The sequence below is a fragment of the Eleginops maclovinus genome, chromosome 19 (assembly GCF_036324505.1).
Source record: "Eleginops maclovinus isolate JMC-PN-2008 ecotype Puerto Natales chromosome 19, JC_Emac_rtc_rv5, whole genome shotgun sequence".
Classification (NCBI taxonomy): Eukaryota; Metazoa; Chordata; class Actinopteri; order Perciformes; family Eleginopidae; genus Eleginops; species Eleginops maclovinus.
The window spans coordinates 6,133,563-6,161,144 of record NC_086367.1 but is presented as its reverse complement, the minus strand read 5'-3'; the positions used below and the strand labels follow the sequence as shown (position 1 = coordinate 6,161,144).

The following is a 27,582-nucleotide window of genomic DNA, read 5'->3' as shown; positions in this document are numbered from 1 at the left end:
TTTCTGATTCAGATTCTGAAGAACTTAGTAACGGGTAAGTCATTTTTTAAGCTGAACCGGGGAAAAACATAGTGTTTAATATCTATAATGACTGAATCTTTAGTAGTTTAAATATTATATTGCATTTTCTTGACTTTTCTGAAAGAACATGCACCTTTGACACACTGGCACATGATCCCACACCCGTTATTGATATCTAACAGGTTGCAATTTACCCACAACCTAATGACTTTGTTGTGTTCTGGTTGTTCTTGTAAAATAGAGTATGATATTGAAACCTGGCAGACTGGCTTCTGCTCTTAGCTGACTGGAAAAAAGTAAACGTTCTTGGAGGATAAGTTTTTCTTTAATCAATGCAATTTGGAGAGAAGTTTGAATAATGAATGATTTACTATTTGTTAGTTGCTTGCATATTTCTTTGTATTTTTAAAAGTAGTGTTTTATGAGTGGAGGAGCTGAAGATTTTGCCTTGAAGATTTTTGTGTGTGGTGACAGTATGAGGATGTCATGATGATAGGATAATGCTAAGTAAAAAGAAAAAAATTACCAGGGTTTGTCTTACGATTTGTTGTCAGCCTCACTATTACATTTGGTTAGATTCTATTGTGGTTTGATTTTCTTTCTAGCTGATGGAAATGGGAAATATTTTAGGACATTTTTGCAATCACAATAAAGGTCCTTAGGCAAAGAAATGATTTATGCCTACCGGCTAACGGAAAGAAGTTGCCTTGTTTTATTGGATATTGTGAGAAAACATGAACTAATACACAATACACAAGCAGGTACTTACAGAAAAAAGCCTGTACATAGAAAGATATTTGAGACTAACAAAGGTTTTCCCAGTTTGCCAGTTAAATTTAGGCTTGTCTAAGAATGAAACTCTCATGCAGATTACAAGACAGGACGACTGGGTTCATGTCAGGGCACAACCTGGTAACGCAATTGATAATTAAAAAGTGATTTAACAGTTAATGGAAAACAATCGGTAAGAAGTTTCAGTGTGGGAGTGGAACACTACAACCACTATCCGCTACTTACGCTGGAGAAGTTGGCATTGAGACCTTGTAGATCCCGAAGTGTTGCAAAACCAGAGAACTTGCCAAGGTTTGCCTGGAGCCACTCTTTACTGCCTCTGTTGAAGGAGACACAGCCAGGATCTGCGAAGAAGACAGTAAGAATGACATTGGCAGGGCATACCAACCACTTGCCATCAAAACGTTACTTTATTGCTCCTGTGTTTACCTGATGAGTCATTTCTTGAAAGGAATGGCTGGATGAAATGAGTGTAGACTGCTTGCTGCTGTCCTCTGTCCATGAATGCCATTTGACTGCTGAGTGCCTTGATGCTAAATATTGAGAGAAGGCTGTAAACATCTAACCAACTAGCCATAGGCAGGTTCATCTGCCATCAATGTTCAGAGGATAGCAATATATCACATGTTTGCTTACACAGTCTGGTACGTCTCGCAGCTGAAGTTGTTGGTGCTGAGGCAGAACAGGAAGTTGGGGGTTGTGGAGGCCAAAAACGGACGAATATTTGTCTGGAACCAGCTGCTGACAAAGTCATCACTCTGCAGTTGTGTCTGGCTGAAGTTGGCAATTCTGACTTCACCAAGAGCCTCAAGCGCATGTGTCAAGGATGGGTTGCTGTTGGGTGGTGCCTAGAATTCGGAAAATCATTTGTGTTTGAGAGAATTTGCACGGGAAAACGCCAATTTTGTGATAGTATGAAATTTACCATGGTTGCGAATGTCTCAAGAGCCTTGTCTAGTTCAGCAGAAGCTTTTTGGAATAATAGCTTCCAGACCTCTGTCGAGTACGTCCTGTTGCTATCCAGTGTGCAGTTCATCAGTGTGACCAAATTGCTGGCTGTAAGACGTGTAGCCTTGGAAAATAAATAGACAAGACATAAAGCAAAGTCTCTCAGTCCTATGGCTATTTGTTTCAGGAGGCTTATGTAGCAAAAGCCACATCTTTTTTTGGGATTGATAGCTCACTTAAAACAAACTTACCCAGGCACAAGCATGCTCAGTGATGGTAAAACGACACAGCGCTTCAGAGGAATTGTAAACAGATAGTGTTTCTTGGACGTGTGATCTGAGGGGAAAAACAACCATTTAACCTTAGTTAGATTGTATAAAAGAACTCTGCCAACCTAGCACCGGACAGAATCGCTATACACTTACCTATCGACTGCAGCACAGATGAGTTTCTCTGTGAAAAGACAATGTATGCGTATCACATACTGTACCTTTGCAAAGCAATCTTTTTATCAAAGTTGAAATGTCTGGTAATTGACAGACTTACCATTGACCGGGGTTTTCTTGCACTGGAGAACAAGCAAATCATAATTGTTAGTCTAGTGGCAAAAGCTTGTTAACAGATAAAATGATCTCAATGAAGCTCCTTAATATAAATCATTTTTTGATTGACCTTGTCCATGTTATATACCCATGACATTGAACTCACCGTGAAGGAGTCTGGAAGGGAGCAACCTGTTTGGGAGAAAATGTAAGAGAAGTTATGTCATCAATACAGCTATGGGTTCAAGTAATGGTGATTAGCTTTTCAAAAAAAAAGTTCTTTAGAAGAGTGTTTGGAGACTTACGTGTGAATCTCTCCTTCAGTGACTTTATGCTTGATCTCAGGCTGTCCGAAAGTTGCAATGGCAGGGATTCCACATTTTCCCTAAGAGCAGCGAGTCTGAAGAAAGAGCACATCAATCTTTGTGACTTGTCTGGTGCCAAAGTTTGAAATCATCATTATAGCAACCTATGATGTCTAACTGTGGACATTAGAAATATCATCTCTTACATAGCTCCGTAGGAGGGACAACTGATGTTATTGGGGATAACCGCCAAGCTGCCAGGGTGGAGGCTCGCCAAGACAGGAGCCAACTGGTCCTGGAACAACGTCTCATATTCCTCAGGCCCATATTCTTCCAATTCAGGCGCAAGGGCCGTCAAAGTCAGGTTCAAGATTGTGTCTCGCACGCCTGGATTTTTGATGAGGGTGATGTTTTTCTGGAGATAAAAGTGTACATGTTTCAGCACAGGAGAGCATTTAGATTTCTTTAACGATTGTAGACATTAGAGCAAGTTCGGTGGCAAATCTTTGCAGTTTAATGCATCGGGAAAACCGTCAGGCTACCATAATTGCAAATCCTTTAACATCTTAAGTGTTAAACGGATTTTGATTCAATTCCTGGCCATTTTTCAGGTTCTTCAAAAACGTATCCAGCCCAGGACAACTGTAACATGGCCAGCTTGCCAGCATGCTTATTATGAAAATAGGCCAATTTCTAAGTTAAGCATTCACCTGCTTGCTGGTTTTTGCAAAAGCAATTAAGAACTGTTCAAAGTCCTCATCATCAGGTGACTGTGTCAAGCTCATCAACACCTCCCTTAGGAAGGCCTCGTCCTCCACAGCTCCACTGTCTGGATCGAGGATCAGCTCAGCCTTCTGCGCTGGTGAGAGGGAGTCCACGACTGCCATCTGAGGACAAAAACAAAGAGGATATACTACTTGCTTTTCACCGTGACGTGCCAAAACAACTCCCGCGTGCAGATTTTTCCATGCTCTGAACACTGTTTTATTGTTTTCAAGGAATATTGCTAGCTAAATGTATGACTTACCGCAGAAAGGTTGAAGGCTTTGAGGTCAGAGTATGGTACATTTTGGGAAAATGCACCCAAGTTTGCTTTAAGCCATTCCGCATCACTCTGATTTCCCTGTCTGCAAACTAAGGCACGTAGATAGAAATTAGCATTGGGTACCATTTAGCAAGCTTTATTTTTCATAGATACACATGGGACAAGTTGAGTGCCAGCCAGTGTAACCCTACCTGGCTTGTTGATGGAACTGGCAGACCTTTTCAGATATTCAAGCAAGACCTTTGCAATGTCTTTTTGAGTTTTGAAGGGCTTTGCACGGGAAGCTTTGCTCATCCCCCTCACACTGCATAGGATGAAAAGAAACATTCTTATGCAGTCCCCCATGAGATGTTGAACTGTATGCAATACAAGCATAGTTGTTTGTAAAATGCTACTCACATGACTTGGTAGTTTGTGCAGCTAATGTTTGCGGTTGCACTCTTGAGCATCATTGGACTGAAACTTTGGAGGACAGGAACCAGGAGAATATGGAACCACTCAAACCAGTCTTCTTCCTTGAAGTGTTTGAATTGGGGACTGATAATGCTGAAGGTCTGATTCATTACACGGTCTCTCACATCAGGTGGTAAATCCGGGCCCTGTGAAATGACCACATTAGAGGATTTAAAAGACACACTACACTATACATGATGCAACAAAAGATGTTACGCTATATTGGAAATGATAGAGAGTCCTGAACAACTAATGTAGAGGTTTATCTCAGTAAAAGCCCAGGATTGCCATTCTTATTCCGATTTCAAAGGTGGCATACCTTTCCATTTGCTGGCAGCTGTGTCAGGAATTCTTCCACATTTTCCAGAGCATCGCCCTCATGGAGTCGCTCAAACACACGGTCAATGAGATCGGTGTCATTCAATGCTCCTGAGCTCAGTGTCAACTCTGCCAGCTGAGAGGGAGTGAGCACTGCCAACAATTCGGCCTACGAAAGGGAATCAATATGAAATCATAAATCACCTATTGCAAAACCACTGGTTAGACATTTCGGTTTTGAAGAAGAATATTAAAACCGCTATCCGCCACTTACGCTGGAGAAGTTGGCATTGAGACCTTGTAGATCCCGAAGTGTTGCAAAACCAGAGAACTTGCCAAGGTTTGCCTGGAACCACTCTTTACTGCCTCTGTTGAAGGAGACACAGCCAGGATCTGCGAAGAAGACAGAAAGAATGACATTGGCAGGGCATACCAACCACTTGCCATCAAAACGTTACTTTATTGCTCCTGTGTTTACCTGATGAGTCATTTCTTGAAAGGAATGGCTGGATGAAATGAGTGTAGACTGCTTGCTGCTGTCCTCTGTCCATGGATGCCATTTGACTGCTGAGTGCCTTGATGCTAAATATTGAGAGAAGGCTGTAAACATCTAACCAACTAGCCATAGGCAGGTTCATCTGCCATCAATGTTCAGAGGATAGCAATATATCACATGTTTGCTTACACAGTCTGGTACGTCTCGCAGCTGAAGTTGTTGGTGCTGAGGCAGAACAGGAAGTTGGGGGTTGTGGAGGCCAAAAACGGACGAATATTTGTCTGGAACCAGCTGCTGACAAAGTCATCACTCTGCAGTTGTGTCTGGCTGAAGTTGGCAATTCTGACTTCACCAAGAGCCTCAAGCGCATGTGTCAAGGATGGGTTGCTGTTGGGTGGTGCCTAGAATTTGGAAAATCATTTGTGTTTGAGAGAATTTGCACGGGAAAACGCCAATTTTGTGATAGTATGAAATTTACCATGGTTGCGAATGTCTCAAGAGCCTTGTCTAGTTCAGCAGAAGCTTTTTGGAATAATAGCTTCCAGACCTCTGTCGAGTACGTCCTGTTGCTATCCAGTGTGCAGTTCATCAGTGTGACCAAATTGCTGGCTGTAAGACGTGTAGCCTTGGAAAATAAATAGACAAGAGATAAAGCAAAGTCTCTCAGTCCTATGGCTATTTGTTTCAGGAGGCTTATGTAGCAAAAGCCACATCTTTTTTTGGGATTGATAGCTCACTTAAAACAAACTTACCCAGGCACAAGCATGCTCAGTGATGGTAAAACGACACAGCGCTTCAGAGGAATTGTAAACAGATAGTGTTTCTTGGACGTGTGATCTGAGGGGAAAAACAACCATTTAACCTTAGTTAGATTGTATAAAAGAACTCTGCCAACCTAGCACCGGACAGAATCGCTATACACTTACCTATCGACTGCAGCACAGATGAGTTTCTCTGTGAAAAGACAATGTATGCGTATCACATACTGTACCTTTGCAAAGCAATCTTTTTATCAAAGTTGAAATGTCTGGTAATTGACAGACTTACCATTGACCGGGGTTTTCTTGCACTGGAGAACAAGCAAATCATAATTGTTAGTCTAGTGGCAAAAGCTTGTTAACAGATAAAATGATCTCAATGAAGCTCCTTAATATAAATCATTTTTTGATTGACCTTGTCCATGTTATATACCCATGACATTGAACTCACCGTGAAGGAGTCTGGAAGGGAGCAACCTGTTTGGGAGAAAATGTAAGAGAAGTTATGTCATCAATACAGCTATGGGTTCAAGTAATGGTGATTAGCTTTTCAAAAAAAAAGTTCTTTAGAAGAGTGTTTGGAGACTTACGTGTGAATCTCTCCTTCAGTGACTTTATGCTTGATCTCAGGCTGTCCGAAAGTTGCAATGGCAGGGATTCCACATTTTCCCTAAGAGCAGCGAGTCTGAAGAAAGAGCACATCAATCTTTGTGACTTGTCTGGTGCCAAAGTTTGAAATCATCATTATAGCAACCTATGATGTCTAACTGTGGACATTAGAAATATCATCTCTTACATAGCTCCGTAGGAGGGACAACTGATGTTATTGGGGATAACCGCCAAGCTGCCAGGGTGGAGGCTCGCCAAGACAGGAGCCAACTGGTCCTGGAACAACGTCTCATATTCCTCAGGCCCATATTCTTCCAATTCAGGCGCAAGGGCCGTCAAAGTCAGGTTCAAGATTGTGTCTCGCACGCCTGGATTTTTGATGAGGGTGATGTTTTTCTGGAGATAAAAGTGTACATGTTTCAGCACAGGAGAGCATTTAGATTTCTTTAACGATTGTAGACATTAGAGCAAGTTCGGTGGCAAATCTTTGCAGTTTAATGCATCGGGAAAACCGTCAGGCTACCATAATTGCAAATCCTTTAACATCTTAAGTGTTAAACGGATTTTGATTCAATTCCTGGCCATTTTTCAGGTTCTTCAAAAACGTATCCAGCCCAGGACAACTGTAACATGGCCAGCTTGCCAGCATGCTTATTATGAAAATAGGCCAATTTCTAAGTTAAGCATTCACCTGCTTGCTGGTTTTTGCAAAAGCAATTAAGAACTGTTCAAAGTCCTCATCATCAGGTGACTGTGTCAAGCTCATCAACACCTCCCTTAGGAAGGCCTCGTCCTCCACAGCTCCACTGTCTGGATCGAGGATCAGCTCAGCCTTCTGCGCTGGTGAGAGGGAGTCCACGACTGCCATCTGAGGACAAAAACAAAGAGGATATACTACTTGCTTTTCACCGTGACGTGCCAAAACAACTCCCGCGTGCAGATTTTTCCATGCTCTGAACACTGTTTTATTGTTTTCAAGGAATATTGCTAGCTAAATGTATGACTTACCGCAGAAAGGTTGAAGGCTTTGAGGTCAGAGTATGGTACATTTTGGGAAAATGCACCCAAGTTTGCTTTAAGCCATTCCGCATCACTCTGATTTCCCTGTCTGCAAACTAAGGCACGTAGATAGAAATTAGCATTGGGTACCATTTAGCAAGCTTTATTTTTCATAGATACACATGGGACAAGTTGAGTGCCAGCCAGTGTAACCCTACCTGGCTTGTTGATGGAACTGGCAGACCTTTTCAGATATTCAAGCAAGACCTTTGCAATGTCTTTTTGAGTTTTGAAGGGCTTTGCACGGGAAGCTTTGCTCATCCCCCTCACACTGCATAGGATGAAAAGAAACATTCTTATGCAGTCCCCCATGAGATGTTGAACTGTATGCAATACAAGCATAGTTGTTTGTAAAATGCTACTCACATGACTTGGTAGTTTGTGCAGCTAATGTTTGCGGTTGCACTCTTGAGCATCATTGGACTGAAACTTTGGAGGACAGGAACCAGGAGAATATGGAACCACTCAAACCAGTCTTCTTCCTTGAAGTGTTTGAATTGGGGACTGATAATGCTGAAGGTCTGATTCATTACACGGTCTCTCACATCAGGTGGTAAATCCGGGCCCTGTGAAATGACCACATTAGAGGATTTAAAAGACACACTACACTATACATGATGCAACAAAAGATGTTACGCTATATTGGAAATGATAGAGAGTCCTGAACAACTAATGTAGAGGTTTATCTCAGTAAAAGCCCAGGATTGCCATTCTTATTCCGATTTCAAAGGTGGCATACCTTTCCATTTGCTGGCAGCTGTGTCAGGAATTCTTCCACATTTTCCAGAGCATCGCCCTCATGGAGTCGCTCAAACACACGGTCAATGAGATCGGTGTCATTCAATGCTCCTGAGCTCAGTGTCAACTCTGCCAGCTGAGAGGGAGTGAGCACTGCCAACAATTCGGCCTACGAAAGGGAATCAATATGAAATCATAAATCACCTATTGCAAAACCACTGGTTAGACATTTCGGTTTTGAAGAAGAATATTAAAACCGCTATCCGCCACTTACGCTGGAGAAGTTGGCATTGAGACCTTGTAGATCCCGAAGTGTTGCAAAACCAGAGAACTTGCCAAGGTTTGCCTGGAACCACTCTTTACTGCCTCTGTTGAAGGAGACACAGCCAGGATCTGCGAAGAAGACAGAAAGAATGACATTGGCAGGGCATACCAACCACTTGCCATCAAAACGTTACTTTATTGCTCCTGTGTTTACCTGATGAGTCATTTCTTGAAAGGAATGGCTGGATGAAATGAGTGTAGACTGCTTGCTGCTGTCCTCTGTCCATGGATGCCATTTGACTGCTGAGTGCCTTGATGCTAAATATTGAGAGAAGGCTGTAAACATCTAACCAACTAGCCATAGGCAGGTTCATCTGCCATCAATGTTCAGAGGATAGCAATATATCACATGTTTGCTTACACAGTCTGGTACGTCTCGCAGCTGAAGTTGTTGGTGCTGAGGCAGAACAGGAAGTTGGGGGTTGTGGAGGCCAAAAACGGACGAATATTTGTCTGGAACCAGCTGCTGACAAAGTCATCACTCTGCAGTTGTGTCTGGCTGAAGTTGGCAATTCTGACTTCACCAAGAGCCTCAAGCGCATGTGTCAAGGATGGGTTGCTGTTGGGTGGTGCCTAGAATTTGGAAAATCATTTGTGTTTGAGAGAATTTGCACGGGAAAACGCCAATTTTGTGATAGTATGAAATTTACCATGGTTGCGAATGTCTCAAGAGCCTTGTCTAGTTCAGCAGAAGCTTTTTGGAATAATAGCTTCCAGACCTCTGTCGAGTACGTCCTGTTGCTATCCAGTGTGCAGTTCATCAGTGTGACCAAATTGCTGGCTGTAAGACGTGTAGCCTTGGAAAATAAATAGACAAGAGATAAAGCAAAGTCTCTCAGTCCTATGGCTATTTGTTTCAGGAGGCTTATGTAGCAAAAGCCACATCTTTTTTTGGGATTGATAGCTCACTTAAAACAAACTTACCCAGGCACAAGCATGCTCAGTGATGGTAAAACGACACAGCGCTTCAGAGGAATTGTAAACAGATAGTGTTTCTTGGACGTGTGATCTGAGGGGAAAAACAACCATTTAACCTTAGTTAGATTGTATAAAAGAACTCTGCCAACCTAGCACCGGACAGAATCGCTATACACTTACCTATCGACTGCAGCACAGATGAGTTTCTCTGTGAAAAGACAATGTATGCGTATCACATACTGTACCTTTGCAAAGCAATCTTTTTATCAAAGTTGAAATGTCTGGTAATTGACAGACTTACCATTGACCGGGGTTTTCTTGCACTGGAGAACAAGCAAATCATAATTGTTAGTCTAGTGGCAAAAGCTTGTTAACAGATAAAATGATCTCAATGAAGCTCCTTAATATAAATCATTTTTTGATTGACCTTGTCCATGTTATATACCCATGACATTGAACTCACCGTGAAGGAGTCTGGAAGGGAGCAACCTGTTTGGGAGAAAATGTAAGAGAAGTTATGTCATCAATACAGCTATGGGTTCAAGTAATGGTGATTAGCTTTTCAAAAAAAAAGTTCTTTAGAAGAGTGTTTGGAGACTTACGTGTGAATCTCTCCTTCAGTGACTTTATGCTTGATCTCAGGCTGTCCGAAAGTTGCAATGGCAGGGATTCCACATTTTCCCTAAGAGCAGCGAGTCTGAAGAAAGAGCACATCAATCTTTGTGACTTGTCTGGTGCCAAAGTTTGAAATCATCATTATAGCAACCTATGATGTCTAACTGTGGACATTAGAAATATCATCTCTTACATAGCTCCGTAGGAGGGACAACTGATGTTATTGGGGATAACCGCCAAGCTGCCAGGGTGGAGGCTCGCCAAGACAGGAGCCAACTGGTCCTGGAACAACGTCTCATATTCCTCAGGCCCATATTCTTCCAATTCAGGCGCAAGGGCCGTCAAAGTCAGGTTCAAGATTGTGTCTCGCACGCCTGGATTTTTGATGAGGGTGATGTTTTTCTGGAGATAAAAGTGTACATGTTTCAGCACAGGAGAGCATTTAGATTTCTTTAACGATTGTAGACATTAGAGCAAGTTCGGTGGCAAATCTTTGCAGTTTAATGCATCGGGAAAACCGTCAGGCTACCATAATTGCAAATCCTTTAACATCTTAAGTGTTAAACGGATTTTGATTCAATTCCTGGCCATTTTTCAGGTTCTTCAAAAACGTATCCAGCCCAGGACAACTGTAACATGGCCAGCTTGCCAGCATGCTTATTATGAAAATAGGCCAATTTCTAAGTTAAGCATTCACCTGCTTGCTGGTTTTTGCAAAAGCAATTAAGAACTGTTCAAAGTCCTCATCATCAGGTGACTGTGTCAAGCTCATCAACACCTCCCTTAGGAAGGCCTCGTCCTCCACAGCTCCACTGTCTGGATCGAGGATCAGCTCAGCCTTCTGCGCTGGTGAGAGGGAGTCCACGACTGCCATCTGAGGACAAAAACAAAGAGGATATACTACTTGCTTTTCACCGTGACGTGCCAAAACAACTCCCGCGTGCAGATTTTTCCATGCTCTGAACACTGTTTTATTGTTTTCAAGGAATATTGCTAGCTAAATGTATGACTTACCGCAGAAAGGTTGAAGGCTTTGAGGTCAGAGTATGGTACATTTTGGGAAAATGCACCCAAGTTTGCTTTAAGCCATTCCGCATCACTCTGATTTCCCTGTCTGCAAACTAAGGCACGTAGATAGAAATTAGCATTGGGTACCATTTAGCAAGCTTTATTTTTCATAGATACACATGGGACAAGTTGAGTGCCAGCCAGTGTAACCCTACCTGGCTTGTTGATGGAACTGGCAGACCTTTTCAGATATTCAAGCAAGACCTTTGCAATGTCTTTTTGAGTTTTGAAGGGCTTTGCACGGGAAGCTTTGCTCATCCCCCTCACACTGCATAGGATGAAAAGAAACATTCTTATGCAGTCCCCCATGAGATGTTGAACTGTATGCAATACAAGCATAGTTGTTTGTAAAATGCTACTCACATGACTTGGTAGTTTGTGCAGCTAATGTTTGCGGTTGCACTCTTGAGCATCATTGGACTGAAACTTTGGAGGACAGGAACCAGGAGAATATGGAACCACTCAAACCAGTCTTCTTCCTTGAAGTGTTTGAATTGGGGACTGATAATGCTGAAGGTCTGATTCATTACACGGTCTCTCACATCAGGTGGTAAATCCGGGCCCTGTGAAATGACCACATTAGAGGATTTAAAAGACACACTACACTATACATGATGCAACAAAAGATGTTACGCTATATTGGAAATGATAGAGAGTCCTGAACAACTAATGTAGAGGTTTATCTCAGTAAAAGCCCAGGATTGCCATTCTTATTCCGATTTCAAAGGTGGCATACCTTTCCATTTGCTGGCAGCTGTGTCAGGAATTCTTCCACATTTTCCAGAGCATCGCCCTCATGGAGTCGCTCAAACACACGGTCAATGAGATCGGTGTCATTCAATGCTCCTGAGCTCAGTGTCAACTCTGCCAGCTGAGAGGGAGTGAGCACTGCCAACAATTCGGCCTACGAAAGGGAATCAATATGAAATCATAAATCACCTATTGCAAAACCACTGGTTAGACATTTCGGTTTTGAAGAAGAATATTAAAACCGCTATCCGCCACTTACGCTGGAGAAGTTGGCATTGAGACCTTGTAGATCCCGAAGTGTTGCAAAACCAGAGAACTTGCCAAGGTTTGCCTGGAACCACTCTTTACTGCCTCTGTTGAAGGAGACACAGCCAGGATCTGCGAAGAAGACAGAAAGAATGACATTGGCAGGGCATACCAACCACTTGCCATCAAAACGTTACTTTATTGCTCCTGTGTTTACCTGATGAGTCATTTCTTGAAAGGAATGGCTGGATGAAATGAGTGTAGACTGCTTGCTGCTGTCCTCTGTCCATGGATGCCATTTGACTGCTGAGTGCCTTGATGCTAAATATTGAGAGAAGGCTGTAAACATCTAACCAACTAGCCATAGGCAGGTTCATCTGCCATCAATGTTCAGAGGATAGCAATATATCACATGTTTGCTTACACAGTCTGGTACGTCTCGCAGCTGAAGTTGTTGGTGCTGAGGCAGAACAGGAAGTTGGGGGTTGTGGAGGCCAAAAACGGACGAATATTTGTCTGGAACCAGCTGCTGACAAAGTCATCACTCTGCAGTTGTGTCTGGCTGAAGTTGGCAATTCTGACTTCACCAAGAGCCTCAAGCGCATGTGTCAAGGATGGGTTGCTGTTGGGTGGTGCCTAGAATTTGGAAAATCATTTGTGTTTGAGAGAATTTGCACGGGAAAACGCCAATTTTGTGATAGTATGAAATTTACCATGGTTGCGAATGTCTCAAGAGCCTTGTCTAGTTCAGCAGAAGCTTTTTGGAATAATAGCTTCCAGACCTCTGTCGAGTACGTCCTGTTGCTATCCAGTGTGCAGTTCATCAGTGTGACCAAATTGCTGGCTGTAAGACGTGTAGCCTTGGAAAATAAATAGACAAGAGATAAAGCAAAGTCTCTCAGTCCTATGGCTATTTGTTTCAGGAGGCTTATGTAGCAAAAGCCACATCTTTTTTTGGGATTGATAGCTCACTTAAAACAAACTTACCCAGGCACAAGCATGCTCAGTGATGGTAAAACGACACAGCGCTTCAGAGGAATTGTAAACAGATAGTGTTTCTTGGACGTGTGATCTGAGGGGAAAAACAACCATTTAACCTTAGTTAGATTGTATAAAAGAACTCTGCCAACCTAGCACCGGACAGAATCGCTATACACTTACCTATCGACTGCAGCACAGATGAGTTTCTCTGTGAAAAGACAATGTATGCGTATCACATACTGTACCTTTGCAAAGCAATCTTTTTATCAAAGTTGAAATGTCTGGTAATTGACAGACTTACCATTGACCGGGGTTTTCTTGCACTGGAGAACAAGCAAATCATAATTGTTAGTCTAGTGGCAAAAGCTTGTTAACAGATAAAATGATCTCAATGAAGCTCCTTAATATAAATCATTTTTTGATTGACCTTGTCCATGTTATATACCCATGACATTGAACTCACCGTGAAGGAGTCTGGAAGGGAGCAACCTGTTTGGGAGAAAATGTAAGAGAAGTTATGTCATCAATACAGCTATGGGTTCAAGTAATGGTGATTAGCTTTTCAAAAAAAAAGTTCTTTAGAAGAGTGTTTGGAGACTTACGTGTGAATCTCTCCTTCAGTGACTTTATGCTTGATCTCAGGCTGTCCGAAAGTTGCAATGGCAGGGATTCCACATTTTCCCTAAGAGCAGCGAGTCTGAAGAAAGAGCACATCAATCTTTGTGACTTGTCTGGTGCCAAAGTTTGAAATCATCATTATAGCAACCTATGATGTCTAACTGTGGACATTAGAAATATCATCTCTTACATAGCTCCGTAGGAGGGACAACTGATGTTATTGGGGATAACCGCCAAGCTGCCAGGGTGGAGGCTCGCCAAGACAGGAGCCAACTGGTCCTGGAACAACGTCTCATATTCCTCAGGCCCATATTCTTCCAATTCAGGCGCAAGGGCCGTCAAAGTCAGGTTCAAGATTGTGTCTCGCACGCCTGGATTTTTGATGAGGGTGATGTTTTTCTGGAGATAAAAGTGTACATGTTTCAGCACAGGAGAGCATTTAGATTTCTTTAACGATTGTAGACATTAGAGCAAGTTCGGTGGCAAATCTTTGCAGTTTAATGCATCGGGAAAACCGTCAGGCTACCATAATTGCAAATCCTTTAACATCTTAAGTGTTAAACGGATTTTGATTCAATTCCTGGCCATTTTTCAGGTTCTTCAAAAACGTATCCAGCCCAGGACAACTGTAACATGGCCAGCTTGCCAGCATGCTTATTATGAAAATAGGCCAATTTCTAAGTTAAGCATTCACCTGCTTGCTGGTTTTTGCAAAAGCAATTAAGAACTGTTCAAAGTCCTCATCATCAGGTGACTGTGTCAAGCTCATCAACACCTCCCTTAGGAAGGCCTCGTCCTCCACAGCTCCACTGTCTGGATCGAGGATCAGCTCAGCCTTCTGCGCTGGTGAGAGGGAGTCCACGACTGCCATCTGAGGACAAAAACAAAGAGGATATACTACTTGCTTTTCACCGTGACGTGCCAAAACAACTCCCGCGTGCAGATTTTTCCATGCTCTGAACACTGTTTTATTGTTTTCAAGGAATATTGCTAGCTAAATGTATGACTTACCGCAGAAAGGTTGAAGGCTTTGAGGTCAGAGTATGGTACATTTTGGGAAAATGCACCCAAGTTTGCTTTAAGCCATTCCGCATCACTCTGATTTCCCTGTCTGCAAACTAAGGCACGTAGATAGAAATTAGCATTGGGTACCATTTAGCAAGCTTTATTTTTCATAGATACACATGGGACAAGTTGAGTGCCAGCCAGTGTAACCCTACCTGGCTTGTTGATGGAACTGGCAGACCTTTTCAGATATTCAAGCAAGACCTTTGCAATGTCTTTTTGAGTTTTGAAGGGCTTTGCACGGGAAGCTTTGCTCATCCCCCTCACACTGCATAGGATGAAAAGAAACATTCTTATGCAGTCCCCCATGAGATGTTGAACTGTATGCAATACAAGCATAGTTGTTTGTAAAATGCTACTCACATGACTTGGTAGTTTGTGCAGCTAATGTTTGCGGTTGCACTCTTGAGCATCATTGGACTGAAACTTTGGAGGACAGGAACCAGGAGAATATGGAACCACTCAAACCAGTCTTCTTCCTTGAAGTGTTTGAATTGGGGACTGATAATGCTGAAGGTCTGATTCATTACACGGTCTCTCACATCAGGTGGTAAATCCGGGCCCTGTGAAATGACCACATTAGAGGATTTAAAAGACACACTACACTATACATGATGCAACAAAAGATGTTACGCTATATTGGAAATGATAGAGAGTCCTGAACAACTAATGTAGAGGTTTATCTCAGTAAAAGCCCAGGATTGCCATTCTTATTCCGATTTCAAAGGTGGCATACCTTTCCATTTGCTGGCAGCTGTGTCAGGAATTCTTCCACATTTTCCAGAGCATCGCCCTCATGGAGTCGCTCAAACACACGGTCAATGAGATCGGTGTCATTCAATGCTCCTGAGCTCAGTGTCAACTCTGCCAGCTGAGAGGGAGTGAGCACTGCCAACAATTCGGCCTACGAAAGGGAATCAATATGAAATCATAAATCACCTATTGCAAAACCACTGGTTAGACATTTCGGTTTTGAAGAAGAATATTAAAACCGCTATCCGCCACTTACGCTGGAGAAGTTGGCATTGAGACCTTGTAGATCCCGAAGTGTTGCAAAACCAGAGAACTTGCCAAGGTTTGCCTGGAACCACTCTTTACTGCCTCTGTTGAAGGAGACACAGCCAGGATCTGCGAAGAAGACAGAAAGAATGACATTGGCAGGGCATACCAACCACTTGCCATCAAAACGTTACTTTATTGCTCCTGTGTTTACCTGATGAGTCATTTCTTGAAAGGAATGGCTGGATGAAATGAGTGTAGACTGCTTGCTGCTGTCCTCTGTCCATGGATGCCATTTGACTGCTGAGTGCCTTGATGCTAAATATTGAGAGAAGGCTGTAAACATCTAACCAACTAGCCATAGGCAGGTTCATCTGCCATCAATGTTCAGAGGATAGCAATATATCACATGTTTGCTTACACAGTCTGGTACGTCTCGCAGCTGAAGTTGTTGGTGCTGAGGCAGAACAGGAAGTTGGGGGTTGTGGAGGCCAAAAACGGACGAATATTTGTCTGGAACCAGCTGCTGACAAAGTCATCACTCTGCAGTTGTGTCTGGCTGAAGTTGGCAATTCTGACTTCACCAAGAGCCTCAAGCGCATGTGTCAAGGATGGGTTGCTGTTGGGTGGTGCCTAGAATTTGGAAAATCATTTATGTTTGAGAGAATTTGCACGGGAAAACGCCAATTTTGTGATAGTATGAAATTTACCATGGTTGCGAATGTCTCAAGAGCCTTGTCTAGTTCAGCAGAAGCTTTTTGGAATAATAGCTTCCAGACCTCTGTCGAGTACGTCCTGTTGCTATCCAGTGTGCAGTTCATCAGTGTGACCAAATTGCTGGCTGTAAGACGTGTAGCCTTGGAAAATAAATAGACAAGAGATAAAGCAAAGTCTCTCAGTCCTATGGCTATTTGTTTCAGGAGGCTTATGTAGCAAAAGCCACATCTTTTTTTGGGATTGATAGCTCACTTAAAACAAACTTACCCAGGCACAAGCATGCTCAGTGATGGTAAAACGACACAGCGCTTCAGAGGAATTGTAAACAGATAGTGTTTCTTGGACGTGTGATCTGAGGGGAAAAACAACCATTTAACCTTAGTTAGATTGTATAAAAGAACTCTGCCAACCTAGCACCGGACAGAATCGCTATACACTTACCTATCGACTGCAGCACAGATGAGTTTCTCTGTGAAAAGACAATGTATGCGTATCACATACTGTACCTTTGCAAAGCAATCTTTTTATCAAAGTTGAAATGTCTGGTAATTGACAGACTTACCATTGACCGGGGTTTTCTTGCACTGGAGAACAAGCAAATCATAATTGTTAGTCTAGTGGCAAAAGCTTGTTAACAGATAAAATGATCTCAATGAAGCTCCTTAATATAAATCATTTTTTGATTGACCTTGTCCATGTTATATACCCATGACATTGAACTCACCGTGAAGGAGTCTGGAAGGGAGCAACCTGTTTGGGAGAAAATGTAAGAGAAGTTATGTCATCAATACAGCTATGGGTTCAAGTAATGGTGATTAGCTTTTCAAAAAAAAAGTTCTTTAGAAGAGTGTTTGGAGACTTACGTGTGAATCTCTCCTTCAGTGACTTTATGCTTGATCTCAGGCTGTCCGAAAGTTGCAATGGCAGGGATTCCACATTTTCCCTAAGAGCAGCGAGTCTGAAGAAAGAGCACATCAATCTTTGTGACTTGTCTGGTGCCAAAGTTTGAAATCATCATTATAGCAACCTATGATGTCTAACTGTGGACATTAGAAATATCATCTCTTACATAGCTCCGTAGGAGGGACAACTGATGTTATTGGGGATAACCGCCAAGCTGCCAGGGTGGAGGCTCGCCAAGACAGGAGCCAACTGGTCCTGGAACAACGTCTCATATTCCTCAGGCCCATATTCTTCCAATTCAGGCGCAAGGGCCGTCAAAGTCAGGTTCAAGATTGTGTCTCGCACGCCTGGATTTTTGATGAGGGTGATGTTTTTCTGGAGATAAAAGTGTACATGTTTCAGCACAGGAGAGCATTTATATTTATCTAATGATTGTAGATAATTAATGTAAATTCCTGGTCTTTTTTAAAGTTCTGCAAAAATGTATCCAGTCTAGAGTAACTGTAACATGGTTTGTTGCCAGCAAGCTGAAAAACGGGTAAATTTCCAAGTTAAGCATTCACCTGCTTGTTGTTTTCTGCAAATGCTTTCAAAAAGTCCTTAAACTCGTCATCATCTGGTGACTCTATGAAGCTTGTCAACACGTTTTTTACCACGGCCTCATCCTCCAAAGCTCCATTTTCTGGATCCAGGAACAGCTCAGCCTTCTGCTTCAGTGAGAGTGTTTCCAAACTGTTTTTCTGTGTCAACAAATGAGTTTTTTTATCATGTTACTTGTACGTCATTATTTCCAAGATTATAATTATATTATATTAAATTACACATAATCACTTTACTTTACAGAATAAAATAGTACTCACTGCAGAGAAGTTTTTGTTGATTTGTTTAAGCTCCTTCAGACTTGCTAAGTTGGAAAAAATTCCAAGATTTTCCTTCAGCCATTCTGCACTGCCATTCACACTTTGTGTGCAGCCAGGCTCTTTGAAAAAACAAGTATGACAAAGAGATAGTCATACGATTATAAAGTCTAAAAATTGTATTTTCTAATATCAACAAGCTAATTTGACCCAATTTTTGAAGTTATAATGATCTTCTGAGTTCATCATTTGTATTTACTGTATTAAGCCTACCATTTGTCATATTTTTACCTGGTAAGTCCTTTCTTGATAGGTAGGCTTGAATGAAGTGTTGGTAGATTAGTTTTGCCTCCTCCTTTTGGGAGTCCTCCAGCTCATCACTCATAGCTTCAATCCTTGAAAATACATTGTCATTATTGTTCTTCTTACATCAACAACACTGTAGATGATAAGTTAGTTTTGTTGTCAGGCACATTTTTATCTGCCAAAGTAAACACTATTTTCATTGAAGTTCAACTTTATTTCCATGCGCTACAGAACTCTATCCAGCTCCATGACATTCATCAACCTTCATTTAAAAAATATTATTTACCAGGTGTGCCACAACTGAATTTCCATATTTGACTGGTTTTATAAGTCTCATTTTATTGTGTTATTTTACAACAGCTTTTACAAATAAACATGGTATACAGTTAGTTTACAGCATGCATCAGTAAAACGGACTTCGAGAAACTTACAATTCTTGGTAAGAACTGCAGCTGAAGTTCTGTCTGCTCAGTTGGGTTAGGAAGTTTTTGTTGACATGGGACAAAAGATGAGCCATCTTTATTTTGAACCACCGTCTGATGAATCTTGGGTCACATTGATGACCAAGACTCAGACTATCCAGAACTCCAAATAAATCCAGAACATTATACCCAGACTTGTTGGTGACCTTTTATAAAACAAAGTTGACATGAACCGTTGATTAATGAAGTTGCATTTTTCAGTTTATTACTTTTGGGATGTCACTAAAAGCTATGTGAAACAAATGTAAATGATCAACTTATTAGGTGTTAGACATTGGTTTAACCACACCACCAACCAATAAAGCATCAAAGTAAAACCTGCTATCATTCCAACAGGGATTGATATTAAGAGTGGTAAAATGCCATAACAGCATATCCAAACCAAGCTTTTGCTTACAAATAACATATATTTTTTAAACGTTTTAGTCAAAACCTACACATAATGCACCGATTTCCCATCCGAACTTACTTTCTTATGCATGAAAATAAGTTCCTGAATGTATGTGTTGGGTCTTTGCATCTTAACAAGTGGAATTTATTGCCATGACAACTAAATTATAGTTCTACATTCGTAAGATCATGGCCCATGCTTTTAGAACACATTTAATATTTCTAAGAAAGTACACTTTTCATTTTCTAACTTTCATACACCCATGTAGGGTAGTTATTGACCAATATTTACTTTTTGGTGTTTCCTCCTAAATGAATAAGGGTAATGTTTTTGAATCGGCTGTATAGGCAGAGATGGGAGCTGCTCTGTGACTCAGTGAACGATCCATTTAAAGTCAAAATAAAATAACTGAATATATCGAAAATCTGTTTTTGTTTTGTTTACCAGTTGAGAGAAGACTTTCAATGTATACTCCACAAGCTCACTGATGTCCTCTTCCAACTCCTCGGATTCTGGTAAGCTTGCATTTTCCCCCCTTTTACAGGTTATCTCCTTTATCAGTATGTCCACTGCATGAGATATCTATAGTGAACAAGGATTGAAGTACTTGTATTACACTGCAACATACTGTAGGAAGACGGCAGCCTGGATTAATAATGGCAAGTGAACACTAGGGGGGGGTCATTTATCACAATTGCTTGGTAGTGACTTTCTAAACATCAATTGGTTTATTTGGCACTTTGAATGTACTTATTTTGTGAATTCTGCAACACTTACTGCTTGAGTGGCATTTCGTAGATTTTCTGCATTACAAGGTTCTGGAGAACCATGGCCTGGATTGGTAGCATTGCTATTGCAAAAAAAATAGTGAAACAAAAACAAATATGAATGTAAAAATGTAATTCTGATGTGAATGTGTGAGTCAAATAAGATATGTTTTTTCATACTGACCAGTTTTCAGATGTCCCTGGACCTGTGCCTACAAATATCAAAACATAAATGATTATCTAAATATATCTATATCCCAAAACGATTTTCAGAATACGCCTAATAAACAGTGAGATTACAATATGAATACAAACTTAATTTCTTAATTTAACATGAATTAAGTTGCGTTACGATAGCTTTCTTCTTACCTGATGTTGTATTTGCCTGAAACCAAAATGAAAGTACATTTATTATTAATTTAACAGAATAAACAAATAAAACTAGTTTTATATTTACTAATGAATCAAAACAAATTGACTTACTTCTGCAGACACCAGTCCTGATATCCATACTGAGGAAATGAAGGAAAATAGCAATTTTGTAATTTAAATATTTTCTCACGTGTGCAAGTGAATAATCCTCGACTACATTTTATTAACGAAAAATAAAAAAGGCACGTACCGACACCGACTGCTGTGAGTAGTAGAACTTGCCCTAAATTTCTGGGGCCACCCATCGTGAAAACGCTGTTCAAATCACCTTTTCATGTGTGAACCTGAAGTTATCGGAACTCATAAAACTGGAATTTTAGAAAAAGAAGAAGAAAGAAGAAGAAGAGAACAAGGAAAAATAAATGGATTACATTTTCAATAAGAACAAAACTTAGAAACATTTCAAAAGCACAATTGAGCTCCGAAATTATTAAAGTAACTAATATCATGCAATTTATGTTTTTGCATTTTCTAACAATGCAGACACTGCCATTGATAACTCGTCGAGTAAAGCATACATTGTGTAATTTTTACTTCTGACAATTTACATTGGACTATTCACATTTCATTGACTGAATTACACAATTTACACAGTTCAAACTATTATTTATTACATTTCACCTATTATAAACAGCTCTTCCCATGCTTAAACTAAATTAAAAAGTAAGATAATAAGATAAGCCATAAAAAGAAGTGCGACAGATTGAGCTCACCTGTTCTTCTCCTCTGCAAATCCAAGTGAGGATTCCAATTAGAGGTGAAGCACTACTAACATTTGGGTGGAGCACAAAAAAATCATAACTAACATTCCATTTTGATGAACCCAATCAGGGTTAGGCTTGTCAATCAGTTTTAGACTAAGATAAACAAATACGCCTCTTTAACAGTAAGAGACAAATGACTGGCTGTCTTTCATTGATTTTTGGAAATGACAATGCTTGGAATAAACTTTTTATTAACATATCACAAATTGGTGTTTGTCTTCACAGACATAAATGCACTTTAAAATTCTGCCTTGAGTTAAAATACACAAGATAAAAAAAATGATCAACAAGTATAAAAGTGGGCCAAAAGAAAGAGAAATGTCAAAAAGTTTTGATATTAATATAAATAATTAATTCCTTCCTCCCTTCAGGCTTGGATCTAAGTATGTTCTTCCGAGGACTGCACCTCCACTAGACAGAGATCTCAGGTTGTTGTTTATGGGTTTTGCTGGAGCCACTGTCCCAGTTTGGGGGTCACCACCCTTGGTACCCAGTCCTGAAATTGGGAGTGATGATTTTAGTTGAGCATCTTATTTCTACCTCCTCAATCTGTAGTTGTGATATTGGAACACTGAGCTAGACATTTTTAACAAGTTGGTTTAAAGGGTGGGAGCGTAAAGGATCTGGCCTTAAGCAAACTAACTGGACTTGCCACGCCCATTTAGTCCCACTGTTTTAAAACTCAGCACCTGTTTACATGCTTACTACACTAACTTTGTCACAAAAAGAGTTGGCTCATTCATTAAAACAGAAGCATCAGATTGCTTATAATAAGAGGAAATAGGAAGCGTATATTTGAAGCTTGTTATGCAAATCAGTCATTGGGCTTTTTTTTTATCAATTAAGATTTTTTCAACTTTAATTGACTGAATTTATTTGAAAAGTGGGTTCATTAACACATGAATTCTACTGTGTAATAAGTACAATCATATATTGGCCATTTTCTATTATACTTTTTGAAATTGCGGCGGGCCAATTCAAAATGGACAATGGGCAGCAGTTGGCCCCTTGCTGCAATTTGGTTACCCCTGCTCTATTCACTCTCATTGCATCCATAAGCCAGCCAAATCGCCTATGAGCAGAAATAATTCTCTTGTTGAAAATAACTTATGTGAAAAGTAAATAATGAATTGCATTACTTGTCTTTTAATTTTTTCTTTAGAGATTCATTATCTGACATCAGCTATCACATGCCCTTGCCTCCAGATCAACTCTCTCCCACTGTAAAGAAGAACATTGCCCCAAGGCTATGTCAGTTGCAACAGGAATGACTGGTACAACCGGGGTGAGAAGTTTTGTAATTCTTACATCACCTCATGAAAAGAACCATTGGAAACTTGGAATAAATCTGAAACAATTCATAACCCTAACCCTAGCCCCGAGCTTAACCCCCAAAATACGTCAGAAGAAACAGAATTGCTTTATTTATTTAAGATATATTATATTTTTCAAGACAAATATATTAGAAGAAACTCACCCAAGCTATAGAATACATCGGTTGGCATTCCACTGTGGCACCACCTTTTGCAGCTTTAACAACCAAGTATCTGACACACCTATAGACAAGAAAGGCACACCATGTTCCTTCTCAAAGCAATAAAATGACACATTTTGCAAAAGATTTCCACAATATTAAACGTTTTATGAAGTTGTCTCTTTGTTCTGCTGCTCCTCTGTTTATCAATGCATGTGCATACTATGGGCGGCTATTTTGTAAAAACATGTAAAAAAAATGAATTGGGAAGAAGGGTGCTTTTTAAAAATGTATAATATTTTGCGTGTTCTTCACTAATATGATAAACATTTCCTATAAATTATAAATGTACAAATGCAATCTGTTTTTAAAACCTTTGTCAAAAAAACCAAGACAAACCAAACAAGATCTTTTAAGATCTGGCTAGATGCAACAGATGGAAATTAGCATAGCAGCTAACTCTGGCTTATTAACTTGAGCAATGAGCACTGTCCCTACCAACTAAATAAATAAATAAAATATTGCATTTGTTTGAATGAATCCAAAAGGTCTTCTGAATGTTTTGACACATACAATTTGCCTCATCATTTTAAATGTATGTTATTTGTCTTAAATAAGCTCAGTTTTTCTTCATACAAATGGGTCACAATGGACAGATAAATTCATGGTGAGATTTCCTAAACTGGAACTTTTCCACTTTGTGCCACACCAACATGACTCATTACTTAGTTGTGCTAAGTTGCCAAAAATAGATATGCATAAAGAAAGGCATTGCCTCAATATTCTAAAAATGATGACTGCTCTTACACGAACTCCTGCACACAAAGGGAATACCTCATGTAGTTGAATTCTCACTCTGCTGCATTCTTTTTGCAGGGTTGTCTAGTTTTGGCTGTAATCCATGACATTAACTTTCTTCTTCATGGAAACTTTCACCTCTTTATTTCTTTGCTCCTGCAAAAAGGGAGGCCTGTTACTAGACAATAACCATTCTGGACATACATCTAAACAGTACTATAAAAATGTGAGCTTACAAACCCTAACACAATGTTAAAACAGATGACAGAGACACAAGGCACAACCTAAAATCAATCAAGATGTGTGTATTGCTCACTGCAATAACACTATGCAATAATTCCCCTCTGGCTGGCAGAAAACTCACTGCTCCATAGCCTCTTTGTAAACTGGACATAACATGCACATTTTACACTCACACTTTACATTGTACATTTATATTATATTTCATTTAATATTCCATTTCATTGCACTATTGTATCTGTATATTTCTTATTTTCATTATATTGTATTTTGCTGTTGTAACTAAAAGATTTCCCAGTTTGGGATGAATAAAGTATTTGTGATTCTGATTCTGACTGCTGGGTAGCTGCTTGACATACTATAATACATCTTGTAGATGTTTGAAAAGTACACAATGTGCTTCCAAATTAGTCTTAGTGCAGTAGAAGTAAAAATTAGCCGAACAAAAGACACTAAAAATTGGGTATATGAACAAAATGATTGGTTGTGGAATAGACCCATCATCACATTTATGATTCTTAACACAAGATAGTCTCCACATATTAACACTACTTTTGGATTTTGGAAGCGTAAATGCAATGGGCAAAAATAAAAAGCTGACCCAATGCTGTAAACACAATACATAAATACGTAAATGCATCTGCACGGCTAGGCTAAAGGCGGACTCTTGTTTGCGTGATTACATTGAGTTGTTTATTTAGTCCTTCATTAGCAACAAGAACATTAAAATCTTTGAAGCTTGTGTTAACCACAGACTCTAATTCAGACTTTTAGCCACTAACGCGTTCAAAAAAATTATAATTTCCAGATGAGGGAAATGCTAACTCATTTCTACTTTAGGACTCATTACTGCACCACTCCATTGACTCAATGGAAGGGAACCAGTTAAACATCTCGCCCCAGGGCACCACATTTGTTTCATTCTGTTTTCCTCGCCATCCTTTTCCCTGTATAGCATTTAAAACAATAAATATGGTTTGTTTGAAATTTTCAAAGTAAAAGTCTTTATGAAATCTTCAACCATTTTACTGTTCATTAGTCAGTTTTTTATATACTTTATCCAGCAGTTCATTCATTGAGACTTGCTCCACTGCATTTTTGAGCTCAGTCACAGGCACGTAATCCATACACATTATTCATAGATAATCTCCTTTGTCACCTTGGGTTTAGGGTTGGAATATGGTTGCTTAACGTGCTTTCAAGTGACACATACTTCATTGACATATCAGACAAACAATCAGACAGATTCAGGTACTGTTACAGCCGATGACGGAAAACAGAAGTAATAAATAACAATGTAGAAACTTCAAAAAGCTGAAGAAGTTAAGAAGAAGTTGTCAAATCAACAGAAACTTTGAATGTAAAAAAATAATAATACATTCAATACATTCTACCGTGTGAACCGCTTTCAACGCCATATTAATGGATGTCTATTAGTCACGTTTTTATGTAAACAATTATTATTAAAAAAAATCACCCAGCATAAATACAATTTAAGAGCCCTTTGTGTGTGTGTGTGTGTGTGTGTGTGTGTGTGTGTGTGTGTGTGTGTGTGTGTGTGTGTGTGTGTGTGTGTGTGTGTGTGTGTGTGTGTGTGTGTGTGTGTGTGTGTGTGTTCATCAACTGTTTCAGTTTCTTTTTTTTACTTAAATTTTACATTTTTGGAAGAAATTAAAAATATGTAGCATGTATTTTATTTAGATATACAGTGGGGCAAAAAAGTATTTAGTCAGCCACCAATTGTGCAAGTTCTCCCATTTAAAAAGATGAGAGAGGCCTGTAATTTTTATCATAGGTATACCTCAACTATGAGAGACAGAATGAGAAAACAAAATCCAGGAAATCACATTGTAGGATTTTTAAAGAATTTATTTCAAATTATTGTGGAAAATAAGTATTTGGTCAATAACAAAAGTTCACCTCAATACTTTGTTATATACCCTTTGTTGGCAATGACAGAGGTCAAACGTTTTCTGTAAGTCTTCACAAGGTTTTCACACACTGTTGCTGGTATTTTGGCCCATTCCTCCATGCAGATTTCCTCTAAAGCAGTGATGTTTTGGGGCAGTAGCTGGGCAACACGGACTTTCAACTCCCTCCAAAGATTTTCTATGGGGTTGAGATCTGGAGACTAGCTAGGCCACTCCAGGACCTTGAAATGCTTCTTACGAAGCCACTCCTTCGTTGGCCCTGGCGGTGTGTTTGGGATCATTGTCCTGCTGAAAGACCCAGCCACGCTTCATCTTCAGTGCCCTTGCTGATGGAAGGAGGTTTTCACTCAAAATCTCACGATACATGGCCCCATTCATTCTTTCCTTTACACGGATCAGTCGTCCTGGTCCCTTTGCAGAAAAACAGCCCCAGAGCATGATGTTTCCACCCCCATGCTTCACAGTAGGTATGGTGTTCTTTGGATGCAACTCTGCAATCTTTCTCCTCCAAACACGACGAGTTGAGTTTTTACCAAAAAGTTCTATTTTGGTTTCATCTGACCATATGACATTCTCCCAATCCTCTTCTGGATCATCCAAATGCCCTCTAGCAAACTTCAGACGGGCCTGGACATGTACTGGCTTAAGCAGGGGGACACGTCTGGAACTGCAGGATTTAAGTCCCTGGCGGCGTAGTGTGTTACTGATGGTAGCCTCTGTTACTTTGGTCCCAGCTCTCTGCAGGTCATTCACTAGGTCCCCCCGTGTGGTTCTGGGATTTTTGCTCACCGTTCTTGTGATCATTTTGACCCCACGGGGTGAGATTTTGCGTGGAGCCCCAGATGGAGGGAGATTAGCAGTGGTCTTGTATGTCTTCCAGTTTCTAATAATTGCTCCCACAGTTGATTTCTTCACACCAAGCTGCTTACCTATTGCACATTCAGTTTTCCCAGCCTGGTGCAGGTCTACAATTTTGTCTCTGGTCTCCTTTGACAGCTCTTTGGTCTTGGCCATAGTGGAGTTTGGAGTATGACTGTTTGAGGTTGTGGACAGGTGTCTTTACAGGTGTGTGAGAGCCAGAAATCTTGCTTGTTTGTAGGTGACCAAATACTTATTTTACCGAGGAATTTACCAATGAATTCATAAAAAATCCTACAATGTGATTTCCTGGATTGTTTCCCCCATTCTGTCTCTCATAGTTGAAGTGTAACTATGATGAAAATGACAGGCATCTCTCATCTTTTTAAATGGGAGAACTTGCACAATTGGTGGCTGACTAAATACTTTTTTGCCCCACTGTATATAAAAAAGGTAATCTATTGAAACTGTTGTGTTGTGCTTGTATTAGAGCTGGTTAAATTGCATTAGGGTTTACATTATCTTTGTTGGCATGTGGATTGTCTCTGTTGTAATTCTATCATGTGGCTTTAGGGTGACCAGGTGTCCTGCTTTGTGCGGGACTGCACAGCATTTTTATCATTCGTCCCACGTCTCAGAAATTGAGAATACTAACATTGCTGTCACATGTCCCACATTGGCACCTGGTCACCCTATGTGGCTATGTATCTTATTGGAGTTTTTCATTGGTCGCTGCAAGGTTCTAAGGAAAAAGACAGCCCTCTTTGGCATTCATTGTTAAGTTAGACAGCCTGCTTACTAGTCTAAAAGATGCAAAAAGAAGAGACAGGGAGAGCGTGCCAAATAGAAAGTGAGCAAACAAGAGAAACATATTTTAACTGCACCAAAAACAAAGCTCTCTTTAATCTATGTAGTATCCAGAGGTGTAGGAAGTACTCAGATATTCTACTTTAGTAAAAGCAACAATACTCGAGACGTCCAACCAAAGTAGCAT

General features: G+C 40.3%; 1 protein-coding gene across 5 annotated transcripts in view; it reads right to left on the bottom strand.

Moving 5' to 3' along the window:
• Nucleotides 1-18,534, bottom strand: part of LOC134881465 (uncharacterized) — a 35,034-nt gene extending 16,500 nt beyond the window's left edge. For all 5 annotated transcript variants that reach the window (XM_063908819.1, XM_063908822.1, XM_063908821.1 and 2 more), the window contains exons 1-73: nt 18,437-18,534; nt 18,149-18,267; nt 17,852-18,028; nt 17,455-17,663; nt 17,249-17,343; nt 17,110-17,135; nt 16,948-16,969; nt 16,827-16,854; nt 16,653-16,737; nt 16,379-16,525; nt 16,090-16,301; nt 15,883-15,986; nt 15,679-15,797; nt 15,406-15,573; nt 15,033-15,232; nt 14,825-14,937; nt 14,616-14,722; nt 14,299-14,475; nt 13,795-14,003; nt 13,589-13,683; nt 13,450-13,475; nt 13,288-13,309; nt 13,167-13,194; nt 12,993-13,077; nt 12,719-12,865; nt 12,430-12,641; nt 12,223-12,326; nt 12,019-12,137; nt 11,746-11,913; nt 11,373-11,572; nt 11,165-11,277; nt 10,956-11,062; nt 10,639-10,815; nt 10,135-10,343; nt 9,929-10,023; nt 9,790-9,815; nt 9,628-9,649; nt 9,507-9,534; nt 9,333-9,417; nt 9,059-9,205; nt 8,770-8,981; nt 8,563-8,666; nt 8,359-8,477; nt 8,086-8,253; nt 7,713-7,912; nt 7,505-7,617; nt 7,296-7,402; nt 6,979-7,155; nt 6,475-6,683; nt 6,269-6,363; nt 6,130-6,155; nt 5,968-5,989; nt 5,847-5,874; nt 5,673-5,757; nt 5,399-5,545; nt 5,110-5,321; nt 4,903-5,006; nt 4,699-4,817; nt 4,426-4,593; nt 4,053-4,252; nt 3,845-3,957; nt 3,636-3,742; nt 3,319-3,495; nt 2,815-3,023; nt 2,609-2,703; nt 2,470-2,495; nt 2,308-2,329; nt 2,187-2,214; nt 2,013-2,097; nt 1,739-1,885; nt 1,450-1,661; nt 1,243-1,346; nt 1,039-1,157 (exon numbers count right to left, since the gene is read on the bottom strand). In XM_063908819.1, the coding sequence (XP_063764889.1) occupies nt 1,039-1,157; nt 1,243-1,346; nt 1,450-1,661; nt 1,739-1,885; nt 2,013-2,097; nt 2,187-2,214; nt 2,308-2,329; nt 2,470-2,495; nt 2,609-2,703; nt 2,815-3,023; nt 3,319-3,495; nt 3,636-3,742; nt 3,845-3,957; nt 4,053-4,252; nt 4,426-4,593; nt 4,699-4,817; nt 4,903-5,006; nt 5,110-5,321; nt 5,399-5,545; nt 5,673-5,757; nt 5,847-5,874; nt 5,968-5,989; nt 6,130-6,155; nt 6,269-6,363; nt 6,475-6,683; nt 6,979-7,155; nt 7,296-7,402; nt 7,505-7,617; nt 7,713-7,912; nt 8,086-8,253; nt 8,359-8,477; nt 8,563-8,666; nt 8,770-8,981; nt 9,059-9,205; nt 9,333-9,417; nt 9,507-9,534; nt 9,628-9,649; nt 9,790-9,815; nt 9,929-10,023; nt 10,135-10,343; nt 10,639-10,815; nt 10,956-11,062; nt 11,165-11,277; nt 11,373-11,572; nt 11,746-11,913; nt 12,019-12,137; nt 12,223-12,326; nt 12,430-12,641; nt 12,719-12,865; nt 12,993-13,077; nt 13,167-13,194; nt 13,288-13,309; nt 13,450-13,475; nt 13,589-13,683; nt 13,795-14,003; nt 14,299-14,475; nt 14,616-14,722; nt 14,825-14,937; nt 15,033-15,232; nt 15,406-15,573; nt 15,679-15,797; nt 15,883-15,986; nt 16,090-16,301; nt 16,379-16,525; nt 16,653-16,737; nt 16,827-16,854; nt 16,948-16,969; nt 17,110-17,135; nt 17,249-17,343; nt 17,455-17,663; nt 17,852-18,028; nt 18,149-18,267; nt 18,437-18,530 (8,685 nt within the window). In that variant the 5' untranslated portion in view covers nt 18,531-18,534. The remainder of the gene's footprint in view (nt 1-1,038; nt 1,158-1,242; nt 1,347-1,449; nt 1,662-1,738; nt 1,886-2,012; nt 2,098-2,186; nt 2,215-2,307; nt 2,330-2,469; nt 2,496-2,608; nt 2,704-2,814; nt 3,024-3,318; nt 3,496-3,635; nt 3,743-3,844; nt 3,958-4,052; nt 4,253-4,425; nt 4,594-4,698; nt 4,818-4,902; nt 5,007-5,109; nt 5,322-5,398; nt 5,546-5,672; nt 5,758-5,846; nt 5,875-5,967; nt 5,990-6,129; nt 6,156-6,268; nt 6,364-6,474; nt 6,684-6,978; nt 7,156-7,295; nt 7,403-7,504; nt 7,618-7,712; nt 7,913-8,085; nt 8,254-8,358; nt 8,478-8,562; nt 8,667-8,769; nt 8,982-9,058; nt 9,206-9,332; nt 9,418-9,506; nt 9,535-9,627; nt 9,650-9,789; nt 9,816-9,928; nt 10,024-10,134; nt 10,344-10,638; nt 10,816-10,955; nt 11,063-11,164; nt 11,278-11,372; nt 11,573-11,745; nt 11,914-12,018; nt 12,138-12,222; nt 12,327-12,429; nt 12,642-12,718; nt 12,866-12,992; nt 13,078-13,166; nt 13,195-13,287; nt 13,310-13,449; nt 13,476-13,588; nt 13,684-13,794; nt 14,004-14,298; nt 14,476-14,615; nt 14,723-14,824; nt 14,938-15,032; nt 15,233-15,405; nt 15,574-15,678; nt 15,798-15,882; nt 15,987-16,089; nt 16,302-16,378; nt 16,526-16,652; nt 16,738-16,826; nt 16,855-16,947; nt 16,970-17,109; nt 17,136-17,248; nt 17,344-17,454; nt 17,664-17,851; nt 18,029-18,148; nt 18,268-18,436) is intronic.
• Between the last annotated feature and the right edge of the window lie 9,048 nt (nt 18,535-27,582).